A 16,509-nucleotide genomic window follows, 5' to 3' on the forward strand; every position below is an offset into this window, starting at 1 on the left:
AGTCTTTCATGTTTTCTTTCAATCTGCTCACACTTTTGTAACACCATTATTCTAGACTCTGCCGTGTGTTTTCTTACCTTGCTAAAGCTTCTCCTGCTGGCTTTCACGCAGCAGAGGATCAGTTGCACTAAGACATAAAACATTGTCAGAACTATCAAGACAAACAATATTCTATACAGAATTTTCTTACGAAGGGCCCCGAAATCTGGGAGCCAGGAGGTTAGCCAAGACCACATTTCTTCTAGACCCCATTCGGTATTTTTTGAGGCCACTTGATGTAGGACCCTTAACTGATTTCGAATTTTACTAATGTCGGTTTCTATTCGCATGTCCTGATTGACATAGACACAACAGGTGGAGTTTACTAAGGCACATACTCCTCCCTGGGATACCACTAGGTAATCTAGGGCTATGTGGTGTTGTATGGTTACTTGTGAGATCTGGGAGATCTCTTCTTGCAGAGCCTGAATTGCATCTGCAGTGGCATTTCCCATAGCTTCCATTGTGGCTGAAATGTTAATTATGGCTAGTTCCAATCCTCTTACTCCAAGCCACGGTATGAAGGTTCTCACAAATTGATGGAACCCTGTGTTTCTGGTAGCTAAGGGGTTAACTGCCCTTTTCATGTGATGGTTGAAATTTTTTATTTGTTCCAGATATATTGCACTATGCATTTTGAAACCAGGGATAACACGTCCAAGAGTGCATGCCCCCACCCAATTCCAGGGCAAGATTTTATGAGCTCTGTTTCCGCAGAGCCAGTAAAGGCCTGGGGCAGAAAGGATACTCAAATATGAACAGGTGTTCTGCCTTATCTGGCACTTTTGATTGACATGCATCGTATAGGACGGACCACGTTTGGCTGCTATCCTGCTGGACCGAGATATATTACAAGAAGTAAAATTGGAGTGAATGTAAAATTCCGATCTGTTTGCAATGAGAGCAACATGAGGTTCATTAGAGAAGTTGTAGACCATGAATCCTGTACAATTGAGAGAGGGTACGTTACCCAACAAGATTCCACTTGTGCTATTAGGGCTATAGTCTAGAGTAGTTAGGCAATGAGGGTAGTGTCCTACAGGTGTGGCTTTATTATAAGCTCTGGTGTTGTTGGATCTGTAACAGAAAGGCGCCTCTACTCTTGGGGAGATTATCCAGTTAGCAGGGGCGGCCCTCCATTCCTTAGGAGCAGACTGATGGGCAGCTAACGAGTAGGGTCTAACGAAGCCATCGTTTATTTTTCCCCATTGCTGGAGGGATATTGGTACTCCGATCATTGGGATTCCTTGGTGCAGGTGCGCTGGGCTGTAAGAGCATATCCAGCAGTCACTTTTATTTCCAGCTTGAGCCACCGTAAGGGAGATCTGCAAGTACAAATTTTCCTCTCATCCCCCCTTGGGTGATACTAAGATACCCAAGTGTGATGTATAAGGATATCAGTGCCATTTTAGAGACAGGAGGGACAAAGAATTTCAACAACAAACATAACCAGCACCAGTAAGAAAAAAAACACTACCAGCCAAACCCAGGATGGCAGCCAAAGTATTTCTTCGTCCTCTGGGCTCAGGTTACCTAAAGGACTGATAACGTCGGCTCTTGGTTTTGATCGAGGTGGTGATCTTCCGAATGGGAGTATTCACTTTCTTCGAGGCTGGAGATGATATCTTCGTTCTTCAACTGATGAATCCTGCTGGGCTGAGGTGTTGGGTTCAGGGGAAAGGTTACTAGCACTTGCACCCTGATGCTCCTCACTTGCCTGAGTGAGGTCCTGAGGGTCTTTGTCCTTGGCTTCAGGGAAAGGTCCCAACTTTGGTTGGAATTCAGCTGCTTCAGGGTCCAATGGAGGTGATACCTTTTTGCAGTGTGAGGCGTGAGCCCACGTTTGGTGACCTTGGCAACGAACAGCAGAATTAGTGGTCAGAAGTACCTGGAAAGGTCCCTTCCATCTGGGTTGAAGTGCGTTTTTCCGTTGATAGACCTTTACGTAGACCCAATCTCCTGGTTCGAGGTTGTGACGGGGAACATCCGGTGGTTGAGGTAAAGCTTGGACCTGTGAATGAACAGACCTGGCATACTTCATTAATGCCTTGCAATAATGTAGTACAGTTTCATCAGTTAATTGTAGGTCTGTTTGGTGTGGGGCAACAGGTGGTGTAGCTGGCATCCTCATGGGTTGTGCTATGAGTATTTCATAAGGGGTTAGGCCATGTTTTCTGTTAACAGTGTTCCTAATGTGCATAAGAGCAATGGGCAGGGCATCAGGCCATTTGAGGCCTGTTTCAGCACAAACTTTCGAAATGCGCATTTTCAAATCAGAGTTTTTATGTTCTACAGCACCACTTGATTGTGGATGATAACTACAGTGTAGGTGTTGCTGTATGTTGAGTGCTTGGCAGATGTTTTTTACTATCTGTCCTGTGAAATGGGTGCCTCGTCGCTATCTATTGTGAGGGGCATTCCAAATCTAGGGATCAATTCTTTGAGCAATTTCTTCTCTACAGTGATGGAATCAGCATGTACGCATGGGTAGGCTTCTACCCATCCAGAGAACACATCAATAATAACAAGAATGTACTCATAAGAACAGCACTTAGGTAGCTGCACGAAATCAATTTGCAGATTTACAAACGGTCCCCATGGAGGGGGATGGGCTGCGGGTGTTGTTTTTACCCATCGCCCAATTTTGTGAACTAAACAGATGGGACAGGAGCTACAGTACTGTTGTGCCATGGAAGGAAAATTTGGGGCAAACCAATCTCTTTGTACTGTAGCAATCATCCCCCCTTTGCTCATATGGGCCACAGAGTGGGTTAAACGAGCAAGATATGGCAAAAGCTTTCTAGGCGCCACCAGGCGGCCGTCCAGGGAGCGCCAGAGAGAGTTGGGGTGCAGTGAACATCCTGCACGCAGCCAGCCATTTCTTTCTTTTTTGGGGGCCTGATTTTGAAGAAGGGCCAGACTTGAAAGGCTAGCCAAAGGAGACTGGTCTGCTGAAAAACAAACAAAAACAGAGTTAGGAGCCTGTGGGCCAGAAAGGGCCGCGTTTCTGGCAGAATGGTCTGCCAGATATTTCCTCGTGTGACATCATCAAAGGGTTTCTCATGAGCTTTGCATTTAACAATAGCAATAGCAGAAGGCAATTGAACAGCTTCTAAGAGCGCTTTTACATAACAAGCATGACTGATTTGGGTCCCTGATGAAGTGAGGAACCCTCTTTGTTTCCAGATTTGTCCAAAATCATGAACAACACCAAAAGCATACTTAGAGTCAGTATAAATGGTTGTGGTTTGATTTTTTGCAAGAATGCAAGCACGTGGTAAAGCAATGAGTTCAGCAACTTGAGCAGAACGATCTTGGGGTAAAGAATAGGCTTCCAAAACAGCATACTGAGTGCATACTGCATATCCCGCAACTAATTTGCCTACGTCATTTCTAAGACAGGAACCATCAACAAACAAAACAAGGTCAGAGTTCGGGATAGGAATGTCCTTGAGGTCAGTTCGAGGGGTTAACAATTGAGTTGTGACAGACAGGCAATCACGAGGCTCACCATCAGAGGCGATTGGCAGAAGTGACGCAGGATTCAGAATTGAACAGCGATTTAAGGTTACATTTGCAGCAGACAGTAGAAGTTTCACATATTTAGTAAGACAGGAATTGGAAATGTGCTGAGTTTTGCCCTTAAGGAAAAGGGCCATCACAGCATGTGGAACCGCAATGGTTAAAGAGTGTCCCAAAACTAGAGAATCTGCCTTTTCAACCAACAAGGCAGCAGTTGCAACTGAACGGAGGCAAGGAGGAAGTCCCGCAGCCACAGGATCATGGGCAGAGCTGTAATATGCAATTGGGCGATGCTTTTCACCACGCAGCTGAGTGAGTACTCCTAAAGTGATTCCTTCCCGTTCATGACAAAACAAGGTAAAGGATTACTTATAATTAGGGAGTCCAAGAGCGGGAGCAACAGTGAGGGCTTGCTTAAGGGCTACAAATGCTTGTTCGGCTTCAGGAGTCCAAGGGAGGGGTTCCGGGGTGGTATCATGAGTAAATGCTTGCAAGGGTTTTGCAAAAGCAGTATAACCCAGGATCCACTGTCTACAATAACCCGTTGCACCTAAGAATCCCCTCATTTGTTTTCTAGTCATAGGTTTGGGAATGTTGAGGATAGCTTAAACTGTACTAGGGGAAAGGTGTCGTTCTCCTGCTGAGATATCATGCCCTAAATAATGTACCTTAGACTTACAGAGCTGCAATTTAGATTTTGAGGCCTTGTGGCCTTTCTGAGCTAAAGCTGTGAGGAGTGTCAAAGTATCTTGCTTACAGGCCTCCAAAGTGGGTGAGGCTAACAACAGATCATCAACATACTGAACAAGGGTGGACTCCCCTTTGAACATGATAGGATCCAAATCCTTCTTCAGGATCTGGGAAAACAGGGTGGGGGACTCTGTATATCGCTGAGGGAGTCTTGTCCAGGTATATTGGAATCCCTGATAAGTAAATGCAAACAGATACTGGCTATCCTCATGAAAGGGGATAGAGAAAAAAGCAGAACAAAGGTCCACTACTGTGAAATATGTGGCATCTGAAGGGATACAGGAAAGAATAGTGTCAGGGTTAGGGACCACGGGGAAAGCGGGTAAAACAGCGGCATTTACAGCTCAAAGGTCTTGCACAAAGTGATAAGTATCTTTACCAGGTTTCTTGACAGGTAGGATAGGTGTGTTACAAGGGGAGCGTATTGGGACAATAATCCCTTGCTCAAGGAGTGAGGAAATGACAGGCTTGATCCATTCCTCAGCTTCCTTTGAGATGGGATACTGTGGGACATGAGGAAGTGGCTTGGCAGGGTTCAAGGTGATACGCACCAGTTCAGCACTCAGCATGTGCCCCACTTTATTTACATGGATGGAGCACAGCTGTGGAGGTACTCATGCCAACAGTTCCTCTTGCAAGTAGGAAGTGTCAGGATCAGAGTACTCCTGGGTTAGCAAAGCCACAAGCTCGGTTTCCCTATGTTCCGGTACCTCAAGGTAAACACCATCTGGGCTACAATAAATCACGCATCCCAGTTTACACAGGAAATCCTTTCCAAGAAGGTTGACAGGTGCACAGGGTCTAAGAAGAAAGGCATGATTTTCAGACAAAGGGCCAATAGAGATGGAGACAGGTTCAGAGACAGGATGTGGGATAGGTTGTCTGCCTATACCGACAGCATTTACAGTTTCAGGAGAATGAGGTAGGAAAGGAAACTCAGTAGCCTTTAGCATGGAGCGGGAGGCTCTGGTATCAACAAGACAGGAGACAGGTTTACCAGAAATAAAGCATTCAACAAACGGACCAGATTGGTCAGTAGCAAGCAAAGGAGCGATGATGTCACTGTCCCTCAGGCTGTCCTATTCAACACTGGAAAATTGACAGGAAGAGGAGGTGGGGGCTGGGTCTTTGGCCGGGGCGGTTGGGGCATTCTGATTTCCAGTGTCCTTCTTGCTTGCAATAATGACATTGGTTCCCATAGCCTGGGTTTTGTGGGCCCGAGGATCTAGCTCTTCCCCTGAATCTACTCGGGCCTCCCCTTCCCCGTCCTCGTCCCCTTCTTCTACCTGGACCCTGCAACTGAGAAATCTGTAAGGCCATTAACTTAAACTCAGCATTGTCTTTAGACTGTTCCAATTTGTTATGAAAATGGTTAGCTGCAGCAAGGACTTCAGTCAAATCTTTAGTTTCCCAGCCAATAATTACTGTTTGAATTTTCTCAGCAATTTTAGGGTTAAGTCCCAGGACGAATGCTGCCACTATTGCTTGTTTAGCATTTCCGACCAGGTCATCCATTCCTGAATATTGTTCAAATGCCTGTTTGAGGCGTTCCAAATAGTCATTGGGGTGTTCATTTTTGTTTTGTTTACAGGTATTTATTTTGGTCCAGTCTGCCTTTTTCGGGAAAATTGTGAGAACTGCCCGAACCAAAGCATTTCTCTTGTCAATAAAGTCTTGGCCAGTCCCTGGGTTTTGATCTGGCCAAGTACAGGCAGCGTACAGACGCAGCATAGTTTCCTTGGGCAAAATGGATCGCGTGAGCTGATTAATGTCAGCCCATGTTGGATTATAACAATTTATAACAGTCTGCAATTCTTCCTGAAATGTTTCTGGGTCATCCCTGATTTTTGGGAATTTTTGAGTTAAATTGTAGAGATCACCTGGAGTCCAGGGTGTGTGCACGGTTACTATATTTTGTCCATCGGTGCCAATGCCTGGCATTTGTCTTAGGGGGTAAACTTGTGCAACTCGGGATCTAAGATTGATGGGAGATCTTTCCGTGCCTATTCCCATTCTTCTAAATACACCTGTGGTGGGTTGTGACCCAGGAGTAAATTGCCACACTGGTGATGATTGAGTGGCAGATGTGGTGGATGAGTCTGGACTATTAAGCTCCGTGGATGAATTTACCAAAGGAGCTTCAGTTAATGGGTTACTAGCCTGGGCTGCAGCCTGATGTTGAACGGGTTGTTGCTGATGTAGGAGTCCCAGGAGAGCAGGGCTCGAACAAAGGTCAAGGATATCCTCTGCTGGCCTTGGCGGTGGGGGCACACCGGGCAATGCTGGATACATCGGAGCAGTGGCCGGCGTGTAATTTGGGGGAGCAACCAATTTCTCCTGAACAGCTTTTAACTGCTGTTTTAATTTTTCTTGATTGTCTTTTAGACTTCTAGTTTGAGATTCTGTCCGCCTTTTGGACATCTCATCATACCAATAAAAGAACGTGTCACACTGGTTTTGTGGTGTTTTGGATCCACGGGACTCTAAAGCCCCTCTTAAGTGCACTATTTTATCCTGATCAAATGTTCCTTCCTGTGGAAAATGCTTCACGGGATCACCCTTAGTATACCAGTTCCACTTATCCAGGTACTTGCAAGCCTCGGGAGAATAGTGTGTGTATATAAAGTACACCAGAGTCCCCTTAGAGGGGACAGGAACTTGTTTTGACTGACATGTTCCCATTTTCAGTCACACAGGGAGACGTAGGATAGCTTATTTAGGATGTCCGGGCCGCTCAGTGCCTTGCCCTGCAGTTTTTCACTGCCCAGACAAAAGCCTTCTGACCTGACACTGGCTCATAAAATGGAAATGGGGAGGGAAACACAAAAGGGATCCTTTTACTTCTGTTTTGGCAGAAGCTACTGGGACAAGGGGTTTGGAAAAGACAAAATCACTCTGAAGCCCTGTCCACTAGGTCACGAGGTTCCAGTTGGGCCCCTTCGCTTTCAAAACTGCCCTGTCAGGCAGAATTGGGACGGCTGAACCCAGCCGTAGTCTCAGACCTGGTCAGTGACTCATATTTCTAAATACACACACACACATTCATTGAGTCAGCCAGACCTCCTCCCCCACACCGCCTTAGTTAATTAACTAAAAGCCCGATGTGCTGTTGGATGAAGGTGCTTCAAACGGTTTCTCCCTGAATAAAACGTACGTTACCAGACACAAAATTGGATCCTTTACCAGACAGAAAATTTTAGCCGGCAGTAAGGTTCAGACTGACCTGTTTTAACAAGGTTCATATCCAGTTACCACGGCCAAGTTGGGAGCCTACGGGCAGTCCTCCTCCAAAACCCCAATAGAGATTTTGAATTAGGTCTCTTACCTCTCAAGTTTGGTGCCTCGGGTTGGGGAGGGGGGGCAGTCCACGGTCCTCCTTCCTCAGCACGTGTTCTGGATCTGAGTCATGGCACCAAGAATTGTCGTGGAAACACACGCAGCATACTTTTGGGTCAGGTCAGCAGAAGCTTTTATTCAAAAGAAACTACAGCTGTAGGGGGGACTCCAAAGTGACATGGATTTCCCAAGCACTTGGAAGGGGTTCCCCCGCAAGAGCAAAATCAGGAGGCTTATATACTTTTTAACAGTCACTTACAACTCACGTGATTATATAGTGAAATTAGCTAGAAAAGCAGCTATAAACATTACTTCATTACTTCTTTGCTGAGATGAGATCTATGGAGGAGACAAGAGAGAAATAACACTCCCTGCCTGCACCTGGAAATCAGAGTTGTACATACTTTTTGCTATCTTCAAGTCCGTGGTGAGCAAAGCAGTTGCAGAGGAGTTACAAAGAACAAACACTTTCCCTTATCTGTTCTACTGTACAGAGCCAGCAATTTTCCACAAAGCGGTTGTCATCTTATAACTCAAATGATCAAAGTTTAAGGCATTTATTTTTTTCTGATTCCACAACAGCAACACAGGAGCCAGCACCTCAGGACCGGTGAGCAGGTAAGCAAACAGGGGAGTCTGAGTGGGGAGTTGGCCTGGACACTCTTTTTCACCCTTCCTTCTATGCTTGCTAAGTAAGAGCAGGTAAAGGAGGAAAAGGATTTTTTTCCAGGAGGTTCCAACAGAAGATGATGGAGCTGGCAGGAGAATCAACAGGATATCTGGAAAACACTGCAATGCTAAAGCTTCTGCCAGCTCTTCTTCTGCCTGAACCTGTGGGCTCTGTCCAAGCATGGCTATTGACCACCAAGGCTTCCATCCAGTTTCTGGTCTAACTTGGCAGGGACTGAAGCCTACCTGTCACTGCCAGGGACAACCAGGTGGGAGAGTGCTTGCAGTGTGAGAGGTGCCTCCTAGTGTATTCTCTCAGGAATCAGGTAAGGGAGCTGCAGGAGGAGATTCAGGTGCTCAGAGCATCTATGAGCATGAAACCTGCATCAGCTCAATGTACAAAGACCTCCAGAGAAGGCATTGGAAGATGCAAAACACAGGTACTCTAGAAGGTGGAAACTGGCTTGTCTGGCAACATGCAGCACTCCTCTTTTAGACCTGTGGCTGTCCAGATGGAGCATAGGTACGAGGCCCTAGCGTTGTATGAGAAGGAGCCCACCACAGTGACAAGGAGAAACCATACCATGCACCCCTGTGGGAGGAGGATCAAGACCACTGTTGCCAAGAAGCAATGGGGTGGTGGTTGTTGGTGACTCCCTCCTGTGGGGAATGGAAGCATCCATCTGCTGGCCTGACCTGCTAGCTCAGGAGGTCTGCTGCCTGCCAGGAATGTGCATCTGAGACATCACAGACAGACTGATGAGACTCATCTAGTTCTTTCTTATCCTATGTTGTTTATCCATGTGGGCACTGATGATACTGCTAGGGGTGACCTTGAGCAGATCAAAAGGGACTACATGGCTCTGGGTGCAAGGGTGAAGGGGATGGGAGGCCCCTTCACCCTTGCTGAGGTTCTTATCAATCCTTCTAGTCAAGGGTAAAGGTCCAGCTAGGAGAAGACGCATCATAGAGATCAACATGTGGCGGCAAAAATTATGTCACCAGCAGGGTTTCAGCTTTCTTGACTCTGGGATGGTGTTCCAGGAAGATAAACTTCTGGATAGAGATAGGGTCTACCTGACAGAGAAGGAAGAATGTTTTTGTGTACAGGCTTGCTAACCTAGTGAGAAGAGTTTTAAAGTAGGTTCATCCAAGAATGGAGACAAAAGCCCAGACGTAAATAAGAAGCCTGGGGACCTGGATAAAAACTTAGTAAGGGGAACAACAGCAGAACCCTTAGAAATGTTTTCAGGGAGAAGATAAGATAGTCAGTTAGATACCTGAAGCATGTATATACTAATATGAGAAATATGAGGAACAAACAGGAAGAATTGCAGGTCCTAGTTCAAGCACAGAATTATGATGTAATTGGGATTATGGAAATGTAAGGGGATGGTTTAACTGACAAGTATGTTTGTGGATGGGTATAGCTTGTTCTGGAAGCATAGGCAGGGGAAAAGAGGAGGAGGTATTGCCATATATATAAAGGCAATGTATGCATGCTGTGTATGAAGTGGAAAGTTGGTCTATTGAAAGCCTCTGGGTAAATGTCAAAAAGGACAATAGCAGGGGTCAAAAGAGAATAGCAGGGGAGATGTCATAATGGGTATCAACTACAGGCCACCAAACGAAGGGGAGGAGGTAGATGAAGTCTTAAATAATTGATGGAAGCTTCCAGATATGGGGGGGGGGGTTGTTTGTTTTTTGCTTTTTTTTTTTTTATGGGGGACTTTAATTATCAAGGCATCTTCTGGGAAGGAAACAGCAGTGCACAAGCAGTCCAGCAAATCCCTAGAGTGTCTTGGCGATAACTTTTTGATACAGGTGGTAGTGAGGCCAACTGCGAGGGAGGGGAAGGGAAGAGGGGCAATTGGTTGAAAATGTGAAGATGGCAGGTAGCTTGGGTGATGGTGACCACAAAATGATAAACTTCAAGATCCTAAGGAGAGCAGCAGAAAATGTACACTGGACTTTAACAAACTCAGGGAACTAGTGGGCGGGATCCCCTGGGTGGCAAGAGCAAAAGGATTCCTGGACAGTTGCCTTTACTTTAAGGAGGACCTCTTAAGGATGCTGGAGCAAGCTATTTTAATGCACCAGAAGACTAGGAAGTGAGGCTGGAGTTAGCTAGACAGCAAGCTCTTTAACAAGCTGAAACTCAAAAAGGAACCCTACAAAAATGGAAACTTAGTCATAGTGCTAAGGAGTATCAGAGAATTGCATGGGCATGCAGGCACAAAATTTGGAAGGCCGAGGCACAATTTGAGATGCAGTTGACAAGGAATGTAACAGGCAATAAAAAGGGATTTTACAAGCATGTCAAAAGCAAGAGGAAGGCCAGAGAAACCATAGGCAATCTAGTTACAAATGATAAAAAAGGAGGCTGAAGTATTAATGCCTGCTTTACTTAAGCTTTCACAAATAGGAACAGCTACCAGATGACAGGTTTGATAGGCAGGAAAGATAGGGAAGGAGACAACTTAGAGAAGCTAGATGCTTTCAAGTTGGCAGGCCGAGATGGGATGCACTATAAGGTAGTGTAGGAGTTGGCTTAGGTAACTTCAGAGCCATTGGCTAACCTCTTTGAGAACTCATGGAGGTCAGGTGAAGCCCTAGATGGTTGGAAAAGGGCATATGTAGTACTCATCTTTAAAGAAAAGGAAGCAGAAGGGAACTACCTCGATACGTGGAAAGACCTGGGAGCAGGTCCTCAAGGAATCTGTTGTGAAACATTTAGAGGGGAGAACAAGGGGATCAGGCACAGTCAGCATGGATTCACCAAGAGTAAGTTATGTCTGACCAGCCTGATTTCCTTCTCTGATAAGGTTATAGGCTCTGTGGATGGGGAGAGAGCAGTGGATGTCATATAGATTGACAGTAGCAAGACTTTTGATGCTGCCTTCCACAACATTCTCATTTAACAAGCTAAGGCTAGATGAAAGTACTATAAGGTGGATATGTGAGTGGTTGGATCATTGTACTCAATGGGTAGTCATCAATGGCTCAATGTCTAGTAGGGAGCAGGTATCAAATGGGGTTCTCCAGGGGTCTGTCCTGGGTCCAGTGTTGTTTAGTATCTTCATTAATGATTTGGATGAGGGTATCAAGTGTACACTTGGCAAATTTGTAGCTGGCACCAAGTTGAATGGGATTGCAGATACTCCAGAGGGTAGGGCTATGATCCAGAATGTCCTGAATGAACTGGAGAAATGGTCCGCAATCAGTGAGATGAGATGTGATGCACCAAGAACAGAACAAGTGTAAGGGTAAAGCCTTGTCCTTGGGATAGAGTGTATTTGCATGACCAAATACTGACTGGGGAATGACTGGCTAGGCTGCAGTGCAGCAGAGATGGACCTGGGGATTACAGTAGACCATAAACTGAATTTAAGCCAACAGTGCACTCATTTTTCAAAATAAATAAATAAATAAAAATAATAATCTAGCAGCATCCTGGGTTGTATGAACAGAAGTGTCACTTGCAGATCAGGCCAAGAGATTCTTCTGGTCTTTTCAACATTGATGAGGTCTCACCTGAAGTACTGTGTTGAGTTTTGGGCCCCACACTTCAGGAAGCACAGATTTGGAAAGAGTTCTGTTCATAACAACGAAAATTATTAGGGCCCTGGGAAGTATGACTTATAAGGACAGGCTGAAGAGCTTAGGGTTATTCTGTCTGGAGAAAAGAAGGCTGAGGTGCATTTGTTAATAGTCTTCAAATATCAGAGAAGATGGAGATGGGCTTTTCTCTGTGGCCATTGGAGACAGGACTAGGAGCAATGATCTCAAGCTGCAGCTGGGGAAATTTAGGTTGGAAATTAGGAAGATCTTTCTGAGGGTGGTCAAGTATTGGAACAGGCTACCTGGAGAAGTTGGGAAATATCTGTCCTTGGAAATTTCAAGAACAGCTTGGATAGACATTTGGCTGGGATAGTATAGTTAGGGTATGATCCTCCTTTGAGCAGGGGATGGACTAGATGATCTTGTGAGGTCCCTTCCAGCTGTACTTTCCAATGATCTCTTGAGTGGACATGGCCTTGGTACTTTGATATTTGCCCATTGTGATCATGTCCTCCTCCTCCTCACTGACTGACTTCCTGTAAAGAGATTCCATCTGCTGAATCCCCTTTCTAGCAAGTTGTTAGATTTCCCTGTACTTTGATGGTGTGAGTCTATCTCTTCAAAACATTTCTTACACTAAGTCTTGATTTGAAGAGCTTCACCAGATAGTTGATTCCCATTTCAAAACAGTCATCAGCACACCACGAGGAGGATTTCTCTGAGTTGGAAATATATAACCTAACATATGACCTTCAGTGCATAACAGTGACTAAGAGCAAAAGAAGAAATGGCCCTCGTGTATTTGAAAGGCATTGAAAATTGTCAGTGGGTGGCCTTAAATAGCTTGAATCCTTGCTTCCAAATAGATAAGTTGCAAGCCTTGGCCTGAGTTGCAAACCTAGCCTTCCACTGTAGAGTCTACTGTAGACCTGGATCATCCTTAAGACTTGATCAGAGGCTTTTCTTTATTGCCTGGAGTGGGCTCAGGGGAGACAGCTACATTATAATTGAGCCTTGATCTAAAATCAGCTGTTTTGGGATAGTATTTCTTCACTGTAAAGTATTTTTCAAAATGGCTTCTCTTAATTGCAGAGTAGTAGCTGTACCCTCTTGCCTTCAAAATGTTACTGTAATCTAGTAGCTTAAATTTTCCAACAGTACTTTAACTGGACCTCTGATTTTCTCCTTTTTTAATTCAGTTCTCAAGGGAATTTATTCAGTTTCCACAGATGTGTTCTCAGCTTGAGGGGCTTTTTTGAAGGTCGGTCTGGAGTAACTGGATATATGAAGAGGATGCTTTATCTCATGGGTAGGGACCTATTGAATCTGAGGTGCTTGCCAGCTGATTTCATGGGGAGAATGCGGGCCCAGCAACCATTTTCGTGGGCTCAGTGTGGTGGGCCCCCAACGCTTCCGGCTAAGGAGCTCCAGTGGCCCTGTCCCTTGCCAGCAATTGCCTGTGAGGGCTGTTCATCATGCAGCTCTGCCCCTCACTGCTGATTGGTGGAGAGGGGCAGGGATATGATGGACAATTCTTGCAGCCAATCAGCAGTGAGGGGTGGGGGCAACAGCCAACTTGGGCTGCCCATCATGTGAGCAGCCCCCCTTTCCACTTCCCCCCAGTGTGTTGTGCAGCTGAGCCACAGCACAGTGAGGACTGCTGGCTCCCTCTGGAGAGCCAGCATTTTATTTTTTAGTAATTTTTTTTTTTGTGGGCATTGCCCGCTTTTGTGGGCAATGCTGGATTCTGTGAAATCACAGTTTCAGTAAGTCCCTACCCATGGGTTATGGAAGGAGGGAGACACTGATATATTCCTGATGTTTATGTTTCTATTGCTTTTTTACTTTCTACAGCTTAGTGTTTTTTAAAGGCTATAGTTTACTTCTAAAACACACACAGCCTTTTCCAGCTAGCCACGTGGTTTGGCTGGCAGCCCATCAAGTGCAGGGCCTCGGTTTGAACCTCCCATGCCAGCCTGCATCCTTCTTGGCCTATTCCTGTATTCATGCATGGGGTTTGGGCCAAATGGCCCTCAAGGTCCCTTTCTATAATTCTACAAAAACAAGCTGAGCATTAAGCAAGTGGTGGTTGTAATTACTAATGATCTTTCAAGTTCTAACTTTTGGCACCACCTGAGATGGTTCCTTGGCTCTGTATTTCACTTGCTTTTTAATTTTCAAGCAATAACAGGCACTTTTGAACTCACATCTGGCCTGGTGCCCTGACTTGCTGAAGGCAGACATTCAGTCAAGGAGGTAAAGATGATTAAACTCCGTAATGGAGGGTGTGCTCTTGCCTTTTTATCCTGCAGTTCAAACAGTTTTTAATACAAAAAATATTTTATATAAAAAATAGGTACATATTTGTTACAGTATTGTGATGTGGAGTCTGCTTCTGGGGAGAAAACCTGAACTGTAGAGGCAAAGTGTGTATACTCTGTAACAGTACTAGTTTAAGCATATGTGTAAACTCCACTGGAGACTTACCCTTGACACTAGACATGCTGTGCATGTGTTACAGCCTCCTTCCTTGCAGCTTATCGTGCTGACTTCAGCCTTAAGCTTTGATGTGCTTTGGTTAAAGAATATCTAGCAGATGAAAGTAAAGTCGCCTATTCTTTAACTCAAACCAATTAGTGAAGTTGAAGTGTTCTCACTTGACTATCCATTGTGCACTATCTCCTGGACAGTCGATCTGTGACAGCACTGTTTTCTGGAATTCCCCTATATTAGGAGCCTGAGTCAGTTGAACCAATGCATCAAGGACCTACTTTATTAGATGTCCTTTGGGTAAACCTGAATGCCTATTGCTCAAATTGGTAGCCCTGTTAGTGTGATTCTGAGACCTCACCCTATTTACTATAAGATGAGAAAATACAAGTTAATCAGTAATTGAGTGGGTATAGTAAATGGATGTCCACGTATGATACTTAAACTATCAAAAATGGGAAATTGTTATCATGGGTTTGACATCCTACATCACCTACTCCTCATCTTTGCCAGCTATCTTGGGGAGTTAAACAAACATGTGGAAGGAGCTCTTGTAGCTTAGAGATATACTTATTAATAGTACTGTGGATTAGTTTCTCCCCAGAGTCCACTTGCATTTTAAAACAGTAAACAGAGTTCCCCTTGACTTGTGCTGGTTGGTCAAAGATGGAGTATAAATCTGCATCCTATTTGGCCAAGCAATCATCTCCTATAGGGTCTCTAATCTCTGTGCATTCAGAAGGCAAGAATGGTCTTTAAGAACAGGATAGGGTTTGTTTCTAGAAGATCCAGAAGGATTTGATAGCTTAAAAACCTATTCGCTCTTATTGACCACCTGGTGCTTATCCAGGTGCTTGACCATCTGGTGCGTGCACATGGAGGACCTTGAAATATTGGCCTTGCATTTTACCTGCCTCACTAGTAAGATGGATTCCTTCTTTTAGAGGATGTTGGAGTCATATTGCTTAAGTCCAGTACTGGAAGCAGTTTGCAAGACTTTCTGTTGCATCTTCAGTACATCTTCTGTCATACTGCTTTATTCTTCTTGAGCAAAAATTAATTCGCATTTATATTTTGTACTGGCATGACAATTAACGGGACAGCTTCCTGCTCCAAAGTGGATAAATGTAATGGTTTTGGCCAATAAGGTTCTAAAGTATTGAATGTCTTTGCGCATGTGGACTTTATGTACAAAGAGGATTTTAATCTTACTCAGAAGTGGTCTGAAGTCTATATGTAAAATTTGTAGACTTCAACAAGTCTTTTTGTAAAACACTTTCTCTACTGGAATAGAATGTGCCAACTCTTTTCAGCTTAAGTTGTCTTTACAAACAAATTAACAAGATTTGTTTTGCTCATTGGAATGGAGGATGAGTCAGTAATTTTATCAATGCAGTCCCTGAGAGAGGAGAGCAAGAGTGCTGGCTGTATTGGAGGCTTATTTGTCTGTTCACCCTTAAAGTGATTGCTAACTCCTAAGATAGTCAAATATTGAAGGGGGAAATACTGTATTATTTTCCCTCTCTTTTATGGCAGATCATGGTAATGTCAGACGGCACATCAATTCCTTCGGGACAGAGCCTTCATCTCCCCAGCCTTCCCAGTAACTCCCTGTCTTTTTCTGAAGTGAAGAAGAAATCATCTCATGGGCAAAAGGTGAGACCTATTTTGATGCAAGAAATTGAGATGAGGCAGCTTTTGCTTTTTCACACCTGCAATACAGGGTCAATATGTTTAGGTGCAGCCCCTTCACCATGAACATTTATTCACCCCTTAGAAACAAATGCAGAATTTGAATAGAGAGAGAATAAATAGCAGTTCAAAGTATTAACCGTATTTACTTAAATGCAAGGTTTTCCCCCAGTCAGCAAAGGGGGAAAAAATCCCTCATCTTGCATTCCCATACAGGAAAACCACATTAAATACATTGCCTATCACAGCATGTGCTCAGTAATGGAAACTAACTATGAAGCTGATTAAATGCAGCCAACTCTGAGCATGACTATAAAGTATACAGTCCATGTGGGGCAAACAGGCTGATGGGAACCTACCCCAAGCATAGGCTAGTACAACCTATCTGAATAAGATATATGGTAGTGTCCATTGAGCAGAGCCCCCCTTAGCGCTGATTCCCAGGTCATG

General features: G+C 44.6%; 1 protein-coding gene across 10 annotated transcripts in view; it reads left to right on the plus strand.

Annotated features, from left to right (window-relative positions):
* MLLT3 (MLLT3 super elongation complex subunit) overlaps nt 1–16,509 on the plus strand; it is a 307,823-nt gene that overhangs the window by 127,781 nt on the left and 163,533 nt on the right. For 9 of the 10 annotated variants that reach the window (XM_019480772.2, XM_014601142.3, XM_019480774.2 and 6 more), the window contains exon 5: nt 15,904–16,023. The exons of the other annotated variant lie outside the window; for it this stretch is intronic. In XM_019480772.2, the coding sequence (XP_019336317.1) occupies nt 15,904–16,023 (120 nt within the window). The remainder of the gene's footprint in view (nt 1–15,903; nt 16,024–16,509) is intronic. 10 annotated transcript variants of the gene reach the window in all.

This window comes from Alligator mississippiensis, chromosome 3 (assembly GCF_030867095.1).
Source record: "Alligator mississippiensis isolate rAllMis1 chromosome 3, rAllMis1, whole genome shotgun sequence".
Taxonomy (NCBI): Eukaryota; Metazoa; Chordata; order Crocodylia; family Alligatoridae; genus Alligator; species Alligator mississippiensis.